Raw genomic sequence first — 21,915 nt, 5'->3', positions numbered from 1 at the left:
ATCTCCCTGCTTCACTGGACCACTGCAGCAGGCTGACTCTTGCTTCTTGAAACTGGTGCTTAAGCCCTGTAAAAGTATTGTGATCAATTTGATAATATACACTGCTATCAGGAGTGGTTCTTTAAGGAGTTACAGCACAAACCGAAACAAAGCCTTCTTACATGCCAAAAGAACTCGAAAGAGGACAATTTGGAGGTAAAAAAGTTGTATGCGTACAAAACCACAGCCTGTCATGGTCATCATCTCTCTGCTCAAGTGACTTGTTTTATATAAAGGCTGTTTTGACAGCAGCAACAGAAGATGGAAATTATGGAAAGCATATGCATGATGTAATTTTAAAAATACTCCTTAGATATAAAATTACATTTGTATCTTAATAAAAAGTTTGTATGTTTTTCCCCTTTTAATATTGGAGATATATATATATATAGTGTAAATCTATTCCATTTCTTAATCTTACTGTCTAGCTGTTTTTAAGTTGCAAAACACACAAAGTATTTGGTATAGAATCATAGAGTATCTCAAGCTGGAAGGGACCCATAAGGACATTGAGTCCAACTCCCTGCTCCTTGCAGGACTACCAAAAACTAAACCACGTGACTAAGAGTGTTGTCCAGGCACTCCATAAAGTCTGACAGGCTTGGGGTTGTGACCACTTCTGTGCGGAGCCTGTTGCTCTCAGTGAAGCACCTTTTCCTCATGTCCAATATGAACTTCTCCTGATGTAGTTTCATTCCATTTCTTCCTGTGCCGATCACCAGAGACAAGAGATCAGCACCTCCCTCTTTGCTGCCTACCTTGAGGAAGGTGCCATGAGGCTGCCATGAGGTCACCCCTCAGCCTTCTTTTCTCCAAGCTTAACAAGCTGAGTGACTTCAGCTGCTTCTCATAAGTCTTGCACTGAGGCCTTCCACCATCCTGGTCACCCTCCTCTGGACTCTCTCTAATGGTTTGATGTCCTTCTTACATTAATGCACCCAAACCTGCAGACAGTACTCAAGGTGGGGCTGCACCACTGCGGTGTCGAGTGGGACAATCACCTTCCTTGACCAGCTAGTGATGCTGTGCTTGATGCATCCCAGGGCACACTTGCCACCAACGCAAACTGCCAGATGTCTTTCTGCAGGGCTGCTCTCCAGCCTTTTGTCCCCAATTTGCAAAAATACAGAAAAATGTCTCTGATTTCTAGTTTTAGGAGAAAACTGTTCTGTGAATGTCGGGCAAGTAGTCTGGGTAGATCAACAGCGCAATACTTGATTGTGCTGTTTCAACAGGATGTTTTCCTGTTCAGACTTACTTAATTCCTTCTCAAGGAGGTGCTTGCAGCTAGAGTCTGCTTTTTTACAGATGAGTATGATTTTACCTGAATAGTTCTGCAGTCTTGCTGCAGAATGCGTGGTGGAGACTCATGAGATAGCTCAGTTTCTGGAGATGATTTGCAGTCTGGTATGAGAGCCATAAATTCTTAATTTTTGATAGGGAAGACTGGTACAAATGGCATGTGATAAACTTCATAATTATGGGGGAATTTTGAAGGGTGGTAGATTTTCTTCTGTGTCCCTGGAAGTGAGGTGATTGGACCTTCCAAAGTTGCACGTCTGTGTTGTTTGTATGGATGTGACCAGGGACTGCTCCCGTGTGGTTGGTGGGTGTGGATGCGTGTGAGTACATACATGCATGCATGTGCAGCAGACAGGACTGCAATAATTGTCTGTCGTTTCAGCAGAAAGTATTTGTGGTCTGGTCTGTTCTGATTAGGTGTTCTGGGTCTGGCTGGAATGGAGTTAACTTTTCTCACAGCAGCCCATATAGTGCAGTGCTTGGTGTTTTTGTCTAGGCCAGCTTGATAATGCACCAGCATTTTGGCTTTTGCTCAGCAGTGCTTACACAGCCGCAAGACTGTCTCTCCTGGTCCTCCCAAAGGCCAGTGGTCTGGCAAGAGGCTGGATGGGGGTGTAGGTGGGACAGCTAATGCAGACTGTCTAAAGGAATATCCTATGCCAGGCTTTGTGCTCAGCAGTAAGAGCTGGAGGAAAGGAGGAAGGAGGCCATTCATGGTTAAGGCATTTTTCTTCCAAATTGACCACTATGTGTGCTAAGGCCCTGCTTCCCAGGAAGTGGTTGGACATCACCTGGTGATGGGAAGTAAAGAATAAATCTCTTCCTGCTTTGCTTTTCTGATGAAATTGGCTCAACCCACAGGCTTGCCCATCTTGCTTTCTTTCCCCTGTCCTGTTGAGGAGGGGCAGTGAAGAGAGCAACTGGGGTCTGACAGCTAGCCAAGGTCAACCCACTATATCTTGCTAATTTATTTAGCTATTATTAGGGGGGTTTTTTTAAGTCAGTGTTATGCAGTTACTTAATTCACTTCATGCAGTGTTGCTTGTGTTCTTCATCTATGTTTTTGTAGAAATCTGTAACTACTATGATGGGAATGGAAATAAAAGAGCACTAAAATAACCTGTTACGACTTGAGAATATTATCATCAGAGCAGCTGCATAGATGGCAATCATATAAGCCTTGTTGTCACATCAGCATCTAAAACCAGTGCGAAGCTTTTCCTAGAAACCTGTAGAATGAAGTCTCTTAATATAATTGAGATGTCTGAAGTGCTTGGTTTTTGACATGTTCTTGTTTAAGGTGTTAAATCTCTCAGAGCACTAATGCAGACTTCTCTCTCTCCCCCTCAGGATCTCTACAAATCTGCTTTTTTTTATTTTGAAGGCATCTTTTATAATGATAAAAGATACCCAGAGTGCAGAGATCTGAGCAGGTATAGTATATGTAGACACTGACTAAGGAAAACTTTAAGGGGCAGGAAGTTGATTTCATTTTGTTTATGATTTTTGGTGTTTAAAGACTGGAATGTATAGTATGAATCTAGGACTTTTCTTAATATCTTTTAATGTTGAATTGATTTTTACATAGAAGTTTAGCTTTACTTGCTCTACTTGTTGCTTCCACTCACTTTCCTTCTGAAAAGGGGATAAATTAATTTTTTTTTTCCCCTGCAAATCCTCTTCTCTCAGTTGGAATAGGATTGCTGTGGAAGATGACAGGTGCCCATCTATACTGGCTCTTTAAGTGCCCTCCCTGAGTTGTGATGACCACCAGAGGACTTGCATGTGAGGTAGAAGATGGGTGATAAATCCAACAAGCTCAGTTGTTGTGGAAGTCAGTTATGCTCAATCTTGAAAATATGCTGGATGCCTTCCTGGTAAAGTCAGCAAAGGGCACCAGCAAAGAGTGACTGTTTGGAAAAGAAATCTGAGATGACATTGCCAAGAGCCTCAGGTATCTCCTGTTTGGAACTGGTTGAGCACAAGCCATACCCAGTTAAACTATACATAGTAGTTTATTTTAAGGAAGTATGGGCTTGCAGACACAGTAGTGAGATTTAGATCAAGATGTTAAAATGAATGGTATGGAAGAGCTGTGAGTGTGAACTCTTTTCTTTTTATGCCAGACTTGTAGAAGTGAAATGCCTTGTTCAGAGGAGCGTGCTGAAAAGCCAGGAAGTAACTGCAACAGTGGCCAGTGCTCTTCCAGAGCTGAATTTTGGAAATATAACTGTGCAGTTGGCAGCTTTGTGTTTCTCCTTGACAAAAACAACAACAACAAAACCCCTTTTTAATAGTTGAAAACAAAGTTACTGAACAGGAGCAAAAATGACCTGCTGGTAACTTGAGTTATTGGAATACTTGGTCAGTGTTGTGCTGCAAACAGCCTGACCTGCATGGGTGCTATTAGCAGCATACTAGAACTGCTCAGGAAGCTGCTTGGTGGAGAATTAAAGGCAGGTGTTCCACAAGATCAGTGCACAGTCCTGTGGGGTTACGGTATTGCTGTGAAATTACCTTAAATTATTACAAAATGTGAGCTGGTTTTTTTCCCGTCTTTTTAACTATGTCCCAGTGAAGAGTTTTCCATGTCCCCCAAGGTATTCCGTTTTTTGTGCATTCACAGTTTATAGCGTTGCTGTGCTGGTGGCCTTTCTGTTTTCAGAACAATTATTGAGTGGTCAGAATCTCATGACAGAGGCTATGGAAATCTTCAGTCTGTAAAAATGGAGGACTACACATTTAATGATTTGTCCCTCAAAATCGGCTTTCCATACCTTTTCTGCCACCAAGGGAACTGTGAGCACATCATTATCATCACTGATATAAGGTAAGTTACTTCTCTGTAGGCAGTTGAAAGCAAGCTTTCCGTGGACGAACTTCAGACCTTAAATGCTGAATATTTGCGAGACTAACTTTAAGACTGTTCTGCTGCCTTCTGCAGGGCTTATTTAAGATTTTATTCTATATACACGTGGCTACCTCTGCAATGAAGAAAGTAATCTCCTTTGCATATTTTTTAAAAAATTTGCATAAAAAACTGCTTTCTAGCTAGCTTGTCATGACTGTGGTATGGGAGGAGCCCACAGTGAAAAGCTCTTCCTATGCAGAACGAATGCATGGCAGATTTACATGGTGATTCTGGAGCACCAGGAAGCATGATACTGCTGATGGCTCTGGCTGGAATTAACCAGGCTTCTGCGTTTAGGTTTGGCCCTGCTAAGGGGCAGGAACCGAAAAGGGGACAGAGGGCTGGAAACAGTGGGCTGAGGTGGACAGCCAGGGAAGAGAAGAATGAGATGATAGTGGCTGTGAGGTGGCAATCACATCAACAGTAGAACTATTGTGTATGCTCTGCTCAGGGCATAGCAGGTAGAGAGACCATTTTCCTGATTGTCTGTAGTGGGTGACAGATTGTTTTCTGTTTGCATAAGCCTGATGTACCTAAGGATTCTTAAAATATGGTGCCTCCCAAGAAAAATACAACCTGAAGTAGGGCATGAATGTTGCAAGTAGATGATTTTAGGATTGTGAGCCTCTAAACATTCACCTGGTGGTGTTTTTGCCTGTTAGTCTATGTCAAAGATAAAAGCTTTGAAAAGACCATCTAAAGGAGATGGTCTGAAGAGTTCTGAGTTACTACACAAACTGAATTTAATCCTGAACATAAAATCCATGGATAGTGCAAGTAGAAGTCTATCTCTGGATCTTCATCTGTGTTGAAAAATGCTAAGATGTCTAGTCGTAGTTTACATAGGAATTTAAATCTTGCCTTATTTCTAGTGTCCGTGCTTATGTTCACATAAACTGCAGTGTGGCTGAGTCTTTATTGTATTTTATGTGTTTATTTCTCTCAAGGCTCATTCATCAGGATGATTGCCTGGACAGGAACCTCTATCCCTTGCTCATCAAGAAACATTGGTTATGTACCAGAAAATGCTTTGCGTGCAAAATGTATACAGCCAGGTACACTATGTTCTCGATCCTTTTAAGTTGTTTTCTTAAATAAGTCTTTCTAGGTGCTGCTGCTAACTTAAAAAAAATAGAAGCTCTGTATGTATTTGATAAAACACCTGAATAATCTTCATGAAAGTATTCTAAAACCTTACTCTCCAGGCAGCCGTCATCTCACTACCGAGGAAAGGCCTCCTGCAGGTAGCGTTCGTTTGGAGGTGATGATGCAGGATGATCAAAAGAACTGAAATGATGAAGAGGCTAATTAGTTGGTTCAGGTTCTTTTGCATACATAGAGCGTGGCTCTCAATCAGTTACTTCTGAAACATCTTACTTTGGGGGGAAAATACTGTATTTTTCCCCTATGACAAGAAATGATTCAAATTCATTTGCCACAAGTTTTACAGAGCTTCATTAAATCTAGCATCTCAGTAAAAGGAAGTATGAATCTGTCCAACTTTAATATAGTAAAATCTAGAGATTTTTAAAAGGCATGTAGCTGTCTTCTACTTGAAAACTGTGCTGTGCAGCTGGACTTGAAATAATTTTCTGTGTTGCACAGATTTTTTGCAGTTAAGAGGAGAATGTGAATTCATTGCTCTTTATACACTTGAGTGCTGTTTGAGACATGAGAAAGCCTTTAAACAGATACAGTAGAAACTTCTCTAAAGGAGTTCTACCGACTACGCTAAGCTTCTTGATTTTATAGGTCTGAATAGTCTATCTGCAAAAACACCCGCTGCACCTTTTTTCCCCCAGGGCAGCTTACACTCAGTCTCAGTTTGACACAGCAGCTGTGTCCTTGTTATCTTGCTTGTTTGGCCCTAGACTTCCCTGGAATCAGGCAAAGAGCCAATTCCCCTTGTGATGGGAGCCTGTCCTGGTGTTGCCAGCAGAGCCCCTAGGATGTCTTCACAAGTGGCTGTAATCTGTGAGGCGTTTAGCCATAAGGGGAGGTGGAGCCAAAGGGTCAATATGGGCGAAAGATGGAATGGGAAGGCATTACCAGGGGTGATGTAAATGCATTAAATTAAAACTAGGATTAAGCACTAAGCTTAACTGGGGAGATGCTAAACCATGGATAGCAGAGCTGCTTTGGCTGGCTGTCCTGAGTGTTCTAATCTGTGCAGATAGCATCTTTAATCACTAGGGGCCTTGAGCTGTCATGGCCTCTGAGTGCTACCATAAATTAATTGCCTGGTGACATGGCAGGCCCTTCTTGTACTGGCAGCTGAGTTCATGTTAACGTCAGTGCTGGAGTGTGCAGCAATCCCCTCCTTGTCTTGTCTGCATCATCCAGGCCCTTCTATTAGGATCGTAAATTAATTTGGTTACTACTCATTGAGTCAGACATGTGTCTGCTCTGTATCACCATTTCTTCCTTTAAGGGAAAACAGTTATTTTTTTTTGTGACCTAAATGGCCATAGGTGGTGAGAAGATTCCTGTTAATTTTTCTTTTTTGGTTATGCACTGTACCATCTATGCAGGTTTGAGGAGGGCCTCAGGAAATGCTGCTGTAGCAGTGTAAGATAGCAGCTGTGATTGACACAGTGGAGTTTGGAAAAGAGCTGTATGCCTGGGTTGGGAGATACTCAGTGTGGGTAGTACCTGGTCGTATGACATTATTGATGATGTTTGTTCCTACGGTCCCAAACGGTTGAGTAACATGTTGAAATGTTTGTCACAAATGTGTTGGACTCACATGGAAAACACTTGTATTTTGTAACCTGCAGGTGGGTGACCAACAAAGACAGTCTGGCACCAGAGGATCCTTGTTTCTTCTGTGATGTTTGTTTTCGGATGCTCCATTATGATGCGGAAGGCAATAAACTGGGGGAGTTTCTTGCATATCCTTATGTTGATCCTGGGATTTTCAACTGAAACTGACCTGAGCCAGAATGAATTCAATGAACTACGTTGCTGATTCTGTTGCTCTGGCTGTTAAAACCACCAGACAGCTTGAGTTTTGAGTGTATTGCTGGCTTTTGGGTCAGTTAGTTGATCCTCTCACCTGAGGTGGAAGGAGCCCTTTGCACTTGAAGTCTTTCTGGTGCTTTTCTGAGCAAGTAAGTATGATTTTAAAAGATAAGTTAGCATGGAAAAATATGCTTAGACATCTGCTTTATTTTAATCAGTTACATTTTTTAATATACTGTGACAACAGTACAGTAGTTTGGAGATTATGGACTCTAAAAACCTGGATATTTAAAAAGACAATACCTTGCAAAAGCAGCTGTGATTTTGAGAAGTTCTGTACATCCGAGGCTCTCTTAACCTCAGAGGATGAGAACGTGGTCTTTCCTGCAGACAGGGAAGTGCTTGCATCTGTAAGCTACTGCTGTCCTTGCTTTGTGACCGTAAGAACCGATTCCCTAAGGAGTAAACTACATTTCACCAATGACTTAATCATGGCCTGTCTTTCAAATAACTTTGTTAACTGTTCACAGTTCATGCAGTTTTCAGTGTTTATAGCGTTCATTTTGCATTTCTTTTTTAAGTATCAGTCTGTTATTGTAAGTATTGTTGTTTCTTATTAAAACATGACCAATTTGTACTTGCCAGTCTGATGCTGAAACTGCTTGCTGAGACAGAATATACTTACCTAGTGGCTTGCTTTATAAACTCATCTGGAATTCAGTGGATTTGAAAGCTAGTAGCGTTAACTGCTTTTCTTTTGAAAGCTTCAGCTAGTTCTTAAAAAAAGCCTAATTCTGGTTGGTGTGAAAAACGGCTGACTCTGGTAACCTGCATACAGAAATGCATTTGACAGATTAATTTCTATTCAGGTCCTGTGGCGAGAGATTCTGCAAGAGCTTACTTGATTATCTTAGATGTCTTGAAACAAAAGTGCCTTAAGTATTTGTTGGACTCCATTCATCACTCACATATCTGACTTCTTTCTGGTAGTGTGTTACTCCATGTAAATATAAATCTTTGCTTTTTTTACGACAAAAAAATCTTTCCAGGGTTCTTCTAAGTCAGCCAGCTGTTGGCCTGTCTGTTTGAAAACAGAGTATTGATCCAAGCACCTGTACCAGCAGGTGGTGATAGTTCTCTTATCCTTCAGGAATCTGCAGAAGAGGAGTGCCCTGTCCACCACAGCTGTCACCAGTTAAACTGCTATGGCTGGACTGCTTTGTAGTGCTGTGGCAGCTGCTTTAAAGATTCCCTGCAATACAACTCTGCTTGCAGCTTCAGTATTTGCCTCCTAAGTTGCTACTCTCTGTCTTTTCCCAGTCTCCCCCTCTTGCAGCTGTTGCCTGGGAGCATGCAGGCTTCCCAGTCTGCTTCAGTATTGGAACTGAGATTATGTAGACAGCTGGCATAATTTCTAAAGATGTTGTTTGTTTGTTTGATGGTTTCTTATGCTGACTTCTAAGGTGGCAGGCAGTAGGGGGGTTGTGAATGGGTTTTCTAAAATGGAAGTTCATTCTTTCATTGAACTAATTCTACCTCAGTATGCTTTCACCCAACTCACCTTCTTTCCAGTAAAAAGTTACGGTGAAATATATTTCAAAATTGTTGTCCCTGCAGATTAAGAAATTTTGCTAGGGCCAGTCCCATACTTTCAATAAGGCAAAGAGAAGCTGGCCACAGTCTGGCTGTGGGAGTTCAGTGCATGCTGTGCTCAAGACAAAAGAGAGAACAACTCGTGCTGCAAGGTGCTGTTTCTGTCTTCTGCTCCTATTTCGTAGCGAGTGATTCAACTTAGTGACAAATGGAACAAAAAGGTTTCACTAGATCAAGATTTTTAAAGATACTTCCCAGGAGCTCTCAAAGGGCAGCGAGGTTCTGGTCTTGATTCAATGTGTCTTTTCTAAATGAGTCCTCTTAGTGAAATCCAGCAGTGGATTCTTCACACTCATAGTTAGATTTCTTTGACACCAGCTGGTTATTTGTGTTTTGGCCACTTGTTAAGTGCTGATAGTGTTTCAGTGATCAAAACTTCTAAGCAGGTTTATTACTTTGTGATGAAATATGAGAAAATACTTTTTTTTTTAATAATTTCTTGTCCATGTGTGGTTTTTTTAAGGCAAGACAATCCTTCTTAGAAAGGAAGGTGAGATGACCATTTCTACAGTGAGTGAAATCCTGTGAATTTAGGATACTTCTGGGCAGTAAATATAGGCAGTAAAAGACCAAGCAGCTGAATGGGTAGAGCGTGACTTCAGTGACTTGCAGCATACAAGCAGGAGCATCATCGCTGCATCCATCTCAATTAACCCTCTGAAGTAGTGCGTTAGCTCACCAACACTTGGGTGAAAACAAGGTGGATCTGGTGTACCTGATGAATACACAGTATCTCTTTCTTTGCTTAAAGGAGTCTCGATATAAAGGAATGGCCAAAATTGGGAAATGCCTGTATGAGAATTCCCATATATTTTAACATCTTCTTAAGGCAAAAAAATGTATCTTATGACTAGCTGTATGTAGAAGTATACAAAATCCAGTATACAGTAACTCCTTCTGTGTGGAAGCTGAATGAGAATGCTGGTGTGTAATGGTCTAGCTGTAAGGCCATGTTAGTTTCTGCCCCTAGCAGCATCTCTTGTGTAATGATGGAGGCTGCAGAAACTCAAGATCGGTGGAGACTGTATATTGTGCCCATCTGCCGAGGAGAATTTCTTCCTGGGAGCTGCCATGGCTATTGATCTTCCAGATGTAACCTGAGGTACTGTCTTCCAGATCTGAAAGCTATTCAGTGTTGGTATATGAATACCTTCCACTTCATTACACAAGAACGTGCTCATTATGCTCATGAAAAGCTTTGCAAGCAGTTTCAGCATTTTGTAACTACTTGCATATTTTAACCTTTGGGTGGGACATTGCTGTATTCAAAATCTTCACGACATTGCTGTGAACTACAACTTCTTTCCATGCTGAGTTTTAACTTCCAGTAATCACATAAGTGGATTCCGCTTTGTAAATACAGGCTTCAGTACTTAATCGTTAACCTTTCTGAACGCCTGTAGCTGGCTACTTTAATTTCCCAAGGCAGCCATCCTGTTACTACAAAGCTTTACTGTAACTAACTGACTGCCACTGCATGTTGTGCAAAATGTCATTTACGAGCATGCTTTTTGGGGCAGCAACATGGAGGCCTTCCTGCGGGCATTCTTCACATCTCCTTCCTCTTTGATGAATAGAGCTGTGAAGAGAGAATAAAGAGTTTTAGGCTGCTACCAGCTTCGGGCAGGAAGGTAGAGTGGCAGTAGTACCCTTTTGTAAAAGTGGACAAATCATGTTCTGCTAAGATCAGTACAGATGCATACATGTCCGTGTGCTTCTATCCATAGACGTAAACAGTAGTGGAGTACTAAGAAATGAGAAAAACCATGCTAGCCTCTATAAAACTTAAACAAACATATTCCATGTGGTTAAGCCCTCAGAAAGCACGCAGCACATTCTAAAATTAAGGAGTCTGCTGAACAAATGCAGGAAAACAGGCTCCAGCAGCTGGAGAACAGTGTTGTTGAATGTTGAAATAAATATCCTTCTGTTGGCTTTTCTACATTACCAAACCTATGATCCTGCCTTATCTTAACATTCCAGCTCATTTACAGATTACTGAAACCAAAAATAAATGTAATGGGTTCTGCTTAAGGACAACCTATAGAAGCAGTTAATGCCATCTAGGTGTATCACTATGTAAATAGTTAAAAACTGGTCAGACTAAACTACTTCAGAGGTGTTAGCAGCAGCTTACACGTAGTGAGTGCATGTGGCACAGTGGTCTCTGAAGGAGTGGTGTATTTAGCAGGGAAAAAAAAATATTCACTGTGATGGATTCTGGCAAAGCTACATAAAAAATACTAATTAGTGCAAACCAGTAAGGTGACTGAATAGCCGTTTTGAACATCAGAAACGTAATACTGCTTGTGCAGTGAGTATCGGATGCTGAAGTCCTGATTCCATGTCTTTGGTCACTAGTGAGAATTTTTTTGTTGTTACTTAAACCATGCAGGTGAAGGGGAGGTGAGGGCTATGACCCTAGAACTATTAGGCAGTTCACTATTCTAGTGTTAGGAAAAATTAAAAAAAAACCCAACCAGCAAAAAGGCAGTGCTAGGTTTTCATCTCTTCAGAATTAGAAGATGGAGGAGTTAATTCATAGTCGTGCCTGATTTCAGTGAAACTAAAGTATTATTCTCAATAAAACTTTGTCACACTCAGATTCTGGAACACAGAAATTTGAAAGCAATGCTAAGTTACTGACCTTCACCTGGTCCTGACCTATGGGGTGCAGAAGTTGCTTTTTCCTGTTACCAGATACCTAGCTGCTTAGCGCTAATGCAAGCAGAACTGCAAAGAGACATAAAGAGTGTGCCTTGTTTTATAGATGAGAAATCCCTTTTCTCTGTCCTACCCTGAGTAGGAAACAAAAGAACAACAAAAACCCCAGGTGGGCTGACTGAAGCAGCCATGGCAGCAATTCACAAGGCATGTAAACAAGAGATAGTTTGTTTTCACAATCTTTGATACCAAGCTGTTTTGGTCATATTGAAAACTCTGCCCTGTGGAATAGTGTGAGTGAATGCTTCCTAAGCACTCATCTCCCCCAGGCTGCAACCGTGTTTTGCTGTTGCTGCTTTGAAGGGGATACAATGCAAGACAATCCTTATATCTGGAACACTGTCACCACCCATGATATCCCCCTAACAAGATTCTTAGGACTATTAATTTCTAACCAGGCTGGCTTCTGTCGAATACCGCTTACGGTCATGGGCAAGTTGGTCCTAGTTCTGAGGTTAGGCAAAGTATGTGTTTCAAGATAGAATTTCCAGAGGACCTTGTACCTGCTTCATTCCCTTTCATGCCTTTAGGAATTTTTCTTAAAATATTTCATCAGCGTTCCTGTTAAACCTCAAGTTAGAAATCCCCAGGTTAATGCCAAGGCAATAAAATCAAAATAGTACTAAAACTAGACCCTTGTTGTTCCTATGAATGTTTTTGCCTACACAAGTTAGTATTAAGAACCAGTCTTTATCATTTTAAATTCTTTATTTTCATAAATGGTTCAAGACAGTGTTTTCCAACCAGTGTGCATCAACGGGTTTTGTGGGAACACCACATTTTCTAGTATACTTATTATTATGAAGTCACATTGCAGTAAATTGGCACAATGGGTTTTCTAAGAACAGAACTGAACATGTTTAAAAAAAGTGATTAAGTATACTCGTACAGTAACATTTTAAAAGCTATAAAAATGCTGCTTCCAACTCCTACAAAACACAGTGAAAAGACATTCCAACAAGAGTTGAAAAAAACTATGCACAAACAGAGGTTAGTATCATAGGAAGACAGGAGGTTTTATACAAACGAAGCAACTGGGCAGTTAAAAGTATTTACACTTTTCCCTGCAATTAGCTAGACAAACATACAGTAGTCAGGTAAAAATATACTACAACTCTAAGTCCTGTAACATGTAAGCATTCTTCTAACAGGAATTTTCTTCTTTTGAAATGTGTTACCTATTAATACTGGACAAAACTATTGGCAAAAGGGTTTAAATACTTTTAAACTAAGTTTAAAGGGGTTTTTATTTCACAAAATTTAACTTTAAAATACTATGCTTATAAAATTATTTAAAACTTTCGGCAGTCTATAGATTGCAAATGCAAAACTTAACGATCCCCTAAATTGTATTTTAAAAAATGACTCCAGTGGTGTCATTTGTTTTCCAAGGCAGAATCTTTTGCTGGCTTTTCAAGCTCTCGCTCTTCACCACATGCCCTAGAAACAAAATAAAGCAACATTAATGAGCGTATAAAAAGGCGGAGAGCAAGACTTAGTCCTGATGAACTTCTACAGTCTAGAGTAAGTGATGCTGATGTACATGTAGCAGTAGGCAGAGTCTGAGGAACCGAGGCCAGCAGTGGTGCCAGCTGTCCATCTTCTCTCTTAGGCTGACTGACTCCAAACATCATTTACATCCCATTAACAGCTGTGCCTGGCAGTCTTCACAGAAATGGGTCTGTGTTCCACCCAGGCAGCCCTCCCCTAGTCTGCTGCCAAACGTATGATCCCTCAGGTGGAAAACGTGTTTGGTTAGCATACTTTACCAACTATAAGTTTTCTTAATAGCCAGGAATAATCTCCCAAACAGTAAGGTAACCTCTGGAAGCAGTATGCATTTTTCACCACATGAGAACAGGGAGATGTTCCTACGTGCCCACCACGTGAGAATTACTAAGTTACACAACTTCAGAAAGGTACGGCTGGGTCTTGCGCCACATAAAAGGGGGGAAAAGTTCAGAACTGGACAGACAGCAGTGTGATTTGAGAAGTTTACAAATGATTTGCTTAGAGTCAATAGTGGGAACTGCAGCCATGTTTTGAACAATGATGATTTGTTCACATTTATTTTGCTTACTAGCTTCTCATTTCTAAGAAACTGAATTTTGCAAATAAAAATGTATGGTAAAAATGACTGAAAGGAACACCACATGATGAAAGAGACACCAGTATGTAGCTTGACTGAATTCAGAACAGGTATGTGGGTGCATTTCTCAACATGCAAAGTATATGCAAGAGGTCTTACAAAATCTGGTTTATATAGCTGCTAGCCATCAACAACTACAAGCTCACAGAAACTGCTCCCAAGTAGCCATACAAGATTTTTGTAAAGTGGGTTTGTTTCTGTGTTTAGGTTAAGTCGAAGAAAGTGCTGGGAGTGTAGAATTCAAGGCCACAGCAAACACCACACACACGTAGAGATAAGTATTTATTAGCAGAACATGACACTCCCACTACCTCATTCGTGGAAGATACATTTGCAAGTTTTACAGATACAATTGCAATTACTGAAGTACTAAAAATATAAATCATCTTGCCTCAAAGTTGCTTTTTTTTTGAGACAGTTTTTACATTCAACAGCCTTTTTCAGGCATATTAACTACCTGAAGTATCTGCCTTAAATTCCTTTTGACCAATGTCTGTCTGTTGAGATGTCATGTATGCACCCAAATACTCTTAATTCTTTAAATAACAAATATAAAGGCAATCTGACTGAGATTGTCTCTCTGTCAGTCAAAAATCCAAGAGCTGTCAGGTAGGTTCTTCAGGACAGGGAAAGGAGCCAGTCCTGAAAACACTCTACCTTGGAGAACCAGTTCAGTAGCCATTTATATAATTATGATATGCCTTGCTATTGATTTCAAGTAACTCAGCTGTAGCACTTTGCTAGCACCGTACTGTGATTTGACCAAACCAACCTATATAAGCAGTGCGCTAGGCTGTCTGACCCATGTTAGGAACCTGCACTTGTGCCTTCACAATGTTCCTGCAACATGCTGCTTGTTCAGGCCAAATGAGTATTTGGCATCATTGGTTGAAAACTCCCAAATGTCACTTCTGAGAGCTTTGTAATCAGAAGCCAGTAGTTCTGAGGCTACTTCTCAGCACTTAACCACATTCATTTTCATCTTAAGGGCTTGTTTTGTTTTGTTCTGTTTACCTTGTTGTCAGTAACTGTAAATACTCCATTCATTTGTAGAGTTTTAACTTGGCAGACAGCCAAAAGAATGCCAGGCAACTGCAGTTTTTCCTGGCCTGCATGATGAAAGTGATGAATGGAAAGCTTTCTCCAATACTTCCCGCTGGACAAAAAGACTCCCTGAGTAAAAGGTGCAGAAGTGCTCAGAGAAAACAAAGTGGTACAACAAAACAATTTAGGATAATCCCAGGCCTTTTCCTCACTGTTTACTAAATTCTATTAAGTATTTCTCATATCCTACATGAGATTTACTGCTTGTTCTTTTCTGCAAAAGAGCACTTTTCAGAGAGGATAAGGTTTAAATACCTCCTGACAAATTAACATTCTTATGACCTCTTGTTTGAAAAAGGTAAACTCATCAACCTCTAGAAGGTGTTCAGAGTTCTGAAATGTCACAGGTCTAAATTCTAGCCTGCTGTTTACCTGCATTTGAGCAATTCTATAGCTACACTACAGAACACAAAGTGGTTTGGCTTTGGATTTGAATACATGATTTCACAAATAACTTAATAAATCCTGTTAGTTTCTGCAAGATTTGGTTCAGGCTTTCTTTGCTTCCAACTCAAGAGCAACAAGTAGTCCAAAACATAGGAGAAAGCTGATACGTTGCCCTGACACATCATATGCTTTGCATCTTCTAACAGGACATCGCGCAATTTTTTTCTCTTAAGTCTCCACCATAGCAGTGAGCAAAGTAACTTTTAAAATGTGTATTCAAAACTTTTAACAGAAGATTTGCATACTATGATCATTCTGTGAAGCTGAGAGAAGACTTGGTAGAGAAAACAGTACCTCAGCAAGGCTGAGTCACTTCCATACACTGCTGTTCTATTTTACATAATTTTGCTAGAGTGTAACAGATCCTTAGCTCAGTAAGGTATTAACTCACTTTTTCTTATTGCCAACTTCATGCCTATCTTTCTTTTCCTCAGTGTTCTCTCCATTATGTTGTGATTGGCTGGTGTCTTGAGCTTCAGACCCTCCATTCAGAACCTTGGAACCTGTGAAATGAAAGGGCAGGGAAAGAAAACAATACTGAAGGCAGCAAAACTGTGCTATATAAAGCCCCAGATAATTTCTTTACCTTCTTCAACTCAAAGACTAGAAGTATTTTCCCCTCACCTTGATACCCAGCAGCTGCAACTACACATAAAGCAGGAACTGATACAGCTTCAACTTCTGAAGATTCCATGAAATGAGCCTCATCCCATCATTTCAATAATGTGAAATGAACAGTGTATGTATTTAATGAGGTTTTGAGTTCTTCTTGTGCTTGCTAAGCTACAAATAATAGGACTAATGCTTATTTATATTCTGTGCAGTGGGAGAAATATACTTCAGCAGTAAATTCTGTCTATCGCTTCAACCAGGTCACACAGTTTTGGGGAATTTCTGATACTTTAACTGGAGAAGTTATTGGTTCCACAGATTCTCATTTATTCTCAACTCTAACAAGTATGTATATAATCAAAATATGACAAACTGCATATAAATAGAGTAAAATTGTTTACGTATAGCATGCATTTGTCAAGCACAATGTAGAAGCTATTACTTAGCGAAGTCAAAGCAGGAATATTCAACCTCTTTAAAATTTCTGTGATGAATACTTGTTTTCCTCTGGTATTACACGCCAGTGAATTTGGAGTGAACTCCTGAGGAATGTCACTTTAAGTCAGAAGTGACAGTCCATTTTATTAGACATTACAGGTTTACCAAAACCCTTCTATTACACTACTGTTCTGCAGCAAGAAAAAACCACAAGACATTACTTATCTGAATACTTACAGGCTAAGAGGTGCTAAAAAGCAGGCAAGATCATTTTAAGATAGCATTCTAGTAGCTGATCTATTTAGACCTGCTCAGAATCAGTTCTGAGTTCGAATGCCACGGGAAGAACTCAGTGAAACTGAGAGCTATAATCCCTTGCCACAAAGTAGATACTCTGGAGCTGTACTTCAGTTGAAGTACAAGCTTCTGTAATTGTTGTGCTTTGTGAAGATAGTAGGAGTTCAGCAGTTCAGTTTTTAAAAGGGCACAAGTAGGAACGTAAGGAACCAAAATTTATCTTTGCATCAAATAAAGAAAAATCCGCTTCCATACAGCGGTGTGGAATCCCCCTACACTGGTATTTCAGTGTGTTCTGTTGATGTCTGGTGCTAACCTTATCTGGAGCAGCTTTCTTAGTTGGACTACATGTAGGAAGCCTTTCAGGACAGATTCTTTGTTAAAGTACTAACTGTGCTGATCACTGGGTTGGGTAATGATCTGTGTGGAATCTCTACTACACCATGCATACTCCTCTCATCATAAAAAGGTTGGATTTTATCATTATCCTTGCTTTCCTAACAGTTACAAATACAGTGGTGTTTCAACTACCGTTGTTCTGAATCTTGACATCTTTAATCACCGCAGTTAGAGCAACTTGTTTATTCCAGATCCCGGTGGTGTAACTTTCAAACAGTTTTCTGAAACACTTTTTCTTCCAGGATTCAAGTTCAAAGTAAATACAATTTCTCTCCAGTGCTCATGGAGAGCAAGGATCTAAGTCATTTTAATAGGTGGGTAGAAATCCTACATCTTTAAGGATTTAAATTTGTTTGCAAAAAAACTTTCCTGTGTCCCTGTCTTATTTTGTTCCACTATTGGAAAATGCAAGTTTGTTTGTTTTTTAAAAAAATAACTGACCTAATTAATGCTCTTTTATTGTAGAGCATACTTACTATGGAAAGCTCTCAATATCATGCTGTACTTGTACAAGTGCTCATGATTAATCTGTTTTTCCCCAAATGATGATTATTTCTTTACTGTTAGACTTAACTACTAAAGTTGCATCATAGATGTAGCACCTAAATAGTTAAAAGCTGCTGCTACACACAGCAGAATGCATCATATAGGAAGAGGCTAGTGAAGAACATTAAGCATAGGTGGAAGTCTAGACACCAGAGGCTACTGGAGGAATGGAAGGTAATAAGTTCTTCCAACTTAGGTTTAATGGGGTTTTTATTCCATAAGGTAATAAAGTTAGAATTACAGAGGAGTAAAAAATGCTGTATTAGATTACTGAAAAAGCCCTTCCCTTCAGGCATAAATATAGAATAGCCACCGAAAACATTATACCCTTGAACGTGAAACTTAATTACAGCAGTATTATCCTTGATTATTTAAGATAGGTAAAGGTTTTAATAGATGGGTAGACTTCCTACATCAAGTATTTTTTTAAGATGGCTCAGAAATTGATGGAGACTAGGTTTTTTATATGACAAGAAACTAACAACACAAGTGGCTTTACCTGTTTGGTCCTTTTCCTTTTCCATTTTTTTGTTTGCTCCTTTCTTCCACTGTTCCTTAGTTTTGTTGGCTTCCTCATGCTGCTTTTGCTCTGCAAGTGATTTATTTAGTACTTGGGAAAGAACAGAATCTCCTTCCCCAACCAGAAACATGGTCTTGAACTTGTTGTATAGCATTGTAGATTTCTCCATGATAACTTGACTAACTTTGAATTTCCGTATCTGAAATAAAAATAATAAAGCAATGAGCTCCACTTACTATTTAAATTTCTATATAATTTCATCTCATGCTAGGTGAAATTCTTAATTTAACCTAAAATGATATCATAGACTTTTACACACTCTGAAGTATCACAAAAATCACAGGACACCCAGGCTGAAAGGGACTTTGAAAGATCATCTGGTCCAATTTTTCAGGGGAGATGGAGCCTGGATGAGATTATCGAGCATGCTTCCAATCGCATCTTGAGAACCTCCAGTGCTGGAAGCTCAACCACATCCCTGGGGAGGCTGTTCCAGTGACTGTTCTTACTGTGAAAATTATGAAACCTCTCCTACTGCAACTTGTACCCACTGCCCCTTGTCTTCTCCACGTGGCTGCCTGTGAAGGGAGAGCCTCCATCCTCTTTGTAGCTGTCCGTTAAATGCTGGAATACTGTGATGGGGTCCCCCCCGAGACTCCTCTGGGAAGAAAAGACCTAACGCCTTCAGTCTTTCCTTATAGAGCAGGTTCTCCAGCACTTGGACTCTGCATGGCACTCCTTCAGACCCTCTCCAGTCTGTCCACTTTGTTCTTAAACTGGGCCCAGAACTGGACACACTCTAGTAGTAAACAACACTGATACCATTTTAAAAAGAAACCACATAGATGACATTGATTAATACTGCAGATCGCACCTTCTTTAGAGTCAGAATCATCTCTGTATGTTTCTGAGCTTGTTGCATTGTGACTTGAAGGGATGCAAGCTCATCAAGAGCCTCAATACACCTGTTCACATCCTGTATAGAAACAAAAAATTAGTTTGAAGACTTAAATTACATGTCAGTAATCCTTAATTAGTCATACTAAATTCATTTCCATGATCGGTGATACATTCCTAATAAAATCCTTATGTACTTAATGTAAGAACAATTTGTACAGTCAAACTTGCAAACAAAAATTACCATCAGTTGCCTTTCAGCTACTTCCATAACAAAAGGGAGATGCTATTTGAGAAATTTATTTTTTTAAATAATTTTTTCCTTTCAAAATACAAACTCAAGCTTTATGCACTCTCCCAATTCTCGTACTTTCATGCTTGAGGCTGTTCTTCATAGTCAGCCTTCTCCATACACTATTTTACCCCAAGTGACTTGCCACTGAGAAGATAGCAAAGAATCTTAAGTGGACTACAGTTAATACACAGAACTGTATCTCTCTAGATTTTTCAGCTGGTTGATGAATGACACGCTACGCAGGACACCCAGAAGTACTAATATGAGCTTCTGATCAATTTCTAAGAACAACACTTACTCTTCCTACTTAAAACTAACAAGATTCATCACCAGCACAGTTCATCCTAATAATTCTGCATCCTGTATAAAACTGTGGCTCCTGTTCTTAAGGGAATTAAAAAAAACCCACCCAAACAAACATGTCAGGACTACGCTCAGCAGAATGATTATGTTTACTTGATACATACCATTACAATAAACTAAGTGACCTTGCTGTAGCTCTACAGTGTTCTTGCCAGTATTATTCCAAGGTATTTGCTCCATTACACCTCTGGATCAGCGGCTGAGGGAGGGGGCTGGGGTGGTGTTCCAGTTTTGGGTTTTTTACTCATTATTTTAGGGGAATTTAATCTGTCTCAGAACAGAGTGATTTACTTAGCCAAACCCATGAAGCTGTGAAGTTAAAGCTTTCTAAATTTTATTTAAGGTGAACTATTTTGAGACGAAGTATTGGCATGGGCTTAAGTAAAATAATTTAAGAATAGGCCACACCAGAAATGAAGGCTTCATATTTAACACTGGTGGGTTAGCTTTGGCCAGCAGCCAGATGCCCACCCAGCCACTCACTGCTCCCTCTCAACAGGGCAGGGAGAAAAAACAGGATGAGAAAGCTCATGGGCTGAGTTAAAGACTGGGAAATTGCTTACTAGTTGCTGTTGTGGGCAAAATAGGCTCTACTTTGGGAAAATTTAGTTATTACCAATTAAAATATTCGGTTTGTGAGAATCAAAGACAAACATTAAATCAGCACTCTTGGTTCCCCTATCTCTCCCATGCTCAGCTTCACTCCAGACTCCCCTCCCCAGCCCACCCCCAAACAGTGCAGCTGGGGGCAGATGGTCAGTACATCACAGTTCCTCTCTGCCACTCCTGTGCTCTCTCCACAGGGTGCAGTCCCTTAGGAGAAGTCTCCAGCATGGGCTCTCCACAGGCTTTGGTGTGAACATGAACTGTGAACATCTTTGTTCACAGTCTCTTCCACAGGCTGTTCCTCATTCTTTCCTCCCCTCCTCCTTCTCCCTCTGCCAACTGTGTTTTGACCTTTCTTATATAAATTTTCAGAGAGGCACCACCATCTTGGCTGAGAGGCTCACCCATGCCCTGCAGGTCCTCTGGAGCCGGTTGCAGCTGGTTGTATCCAGCACAGGGCAGCCTCCTGCCTCCACTACTAAACCGTGCCTCCAACACCCACACAACACTGAGTTCCCATGTTGGAGCTGCTTCTTATGTTACTGTACGTCACTGATAGTCATATTTTCTCATAGTAGGAATAGCACTGACTAAACAAGACACTAAAACCAAAGGCTGAATCCCTTTCAGCACCATCCATCCATGCAACAGTACTCTGAAAAGACCATTTAATCAGTTAGGCAAAGTGCTCAGACAGAAGTCACTCTCGCACCTCTACCTGGCCAGTTAATAGCAGTGAGGAATTCCTGGTATTCAGCAGTACATAAAGGCAGGGATGGAATGAAGCCTTATACTTGCTTTTTCAGTTGTGTAAATTGAAGTGGGCTTTCAAAGATTTGCATCCCCTCCAGTACTTCTAAGAAAGAAACTGGTGAAGTAATTTTAGTGTGGTCTCATGATTTGAGGTTTCAGTTAGAGAAAAAAACCAAACCAGAACAAAACCAACAAAAGCACAAATAACCTTGAATTCAGAAAAACTGGTATTATTCTAAAGTACCAAAGGCAAAAAAAGATAAGCTCTGGTCCTCCCCTGTCTGTTTTCACTGCCCTACCTTAACAGTGGATGCCAAAGCATAAGAATTTAGATGAAAATATTGTGTTTGACAGCCCTCACTGTAAGAAAGATTTTCCTTAGGTTTAAGCAGTATTTCCTCCATTGACTTCAGTGTTCACTGCCTTCAGTGAAGTCAGTTCACAGGGAAGTGTTTGTCATCTTCCCACACTCTACTGAGGTATTTGCACACATGGAGAAGATCCCCCTCTCAGACTTCTCTCCTCCAGGCTGAACACTCCCAGATTTCTCAGCCTCGAAGCCCTTAATTCATCTTCACGGCTCGCTATTCAGCCCCCTACAGTTCATGTCTCTGTTGTACTGGGGAGCCCAGAACAGGGATCCTAGGATCCATGTCTCACCAGCACTGAGGGCACCTCCTTCCTTGTTTTAGGAACTCTCTAATGCAGCAAAGGTTGGCCACCTTCGCCACAGGTGCACATTACTGGCTCACGGTAAACCTCATGTCCATCAACACCCCCAAGTCCTGTCTTTCCAAGCTGTTCTCCAGATGCTCAGTCCCCAGCCTGTGCAGGTGCATGGGGTTATTCTTACGCAGGTGCAGAACCTAAACCTTTGCTGAACTTCATTAAATTCCTGC

The 21,915-nt window shown here is 40.5% G+C and overlaps 2 protein-coding genes across 2 annotated transcripts in view; one reads left to right on the top strand and one right to left on the bottom strand.

Annotated features, from left to right (window-relative positions):
• The first annotated feature begins 1,655 nt into the window (after positions 1 to 1,655).
• On the top strand, positions 1,656 to 7,209 carry LOC104498537 (snRNA-activating protein complex subunit 3-like). The gene is made up of 5 exons (XM_010141934.1): positions 1,656 to 1,661; positions 2,692 to 2,774; positions 4,007 to 4,171; positions 5,200 to 5,307; positions 7,030 to 7,209. The coding sequence occupies exons 1-5, from the start codon at positions 1,656 to 1,658 to the stop codon at positions 7,175 to 7,177; spliced, it is 510 nt and encodes a 169-aa protein (XP_010140236.1). The 3' UTR covers positions 7,178 to 7,209.
• A 5,197-nt stretch (positions 7,210 to 12,406) lies between these two features.
• LOC104498526 (lens epithelium-derived growth factor-like) overlaps positions 12,407 to 21,915 on the bottom strand; it is a gene marked incomplete at its 5' end in the record, with an annotated part of 25,917 nt that continues 16,408 nt past the window's right edge. Inside the window, 4 exons of the mRNA XM_010141923.1 lie at positions 12,407 to 13,030; positions 15,682 to 15,793; positions 18,082 to 18,301; positions 18,977 to 19,078. Of these exons, the coding sequence (XP_010140225.1) occupies positions 12,967 to 13,030; positions 15,682 to 15,793; positions 18,082 to 18,301; positions 18,977 to 19,078 (498 nt within the window). The remainder of the gene's footprint in view (positions 13,031 to 15,681; positions 15,794 to 18,081; positions 18,302 to 18,976; positions 19,079 to 21,915) is intronic.

Source organism: Buceros rhinoceros, unplaced genomic scaffold, assembly GCF_000710305.1.
Source record: "Buceros rhinoceros silvestris isolate BGI_N320 unplaced genomic scaffold, ASM71030v1 scaffold18100, whole genome shotgun sequence".
Classification (NCBI taxonomy): domain Eukaryota; kingdom Metazoa; phylum Chordata; class Aves; order Bucerotiformes; family Bucerotidae; genus Buceros; species Buceros rhinoceros.
This window is presented reverse-complemented; position numbering and strand designations above follow the sequence as displayed.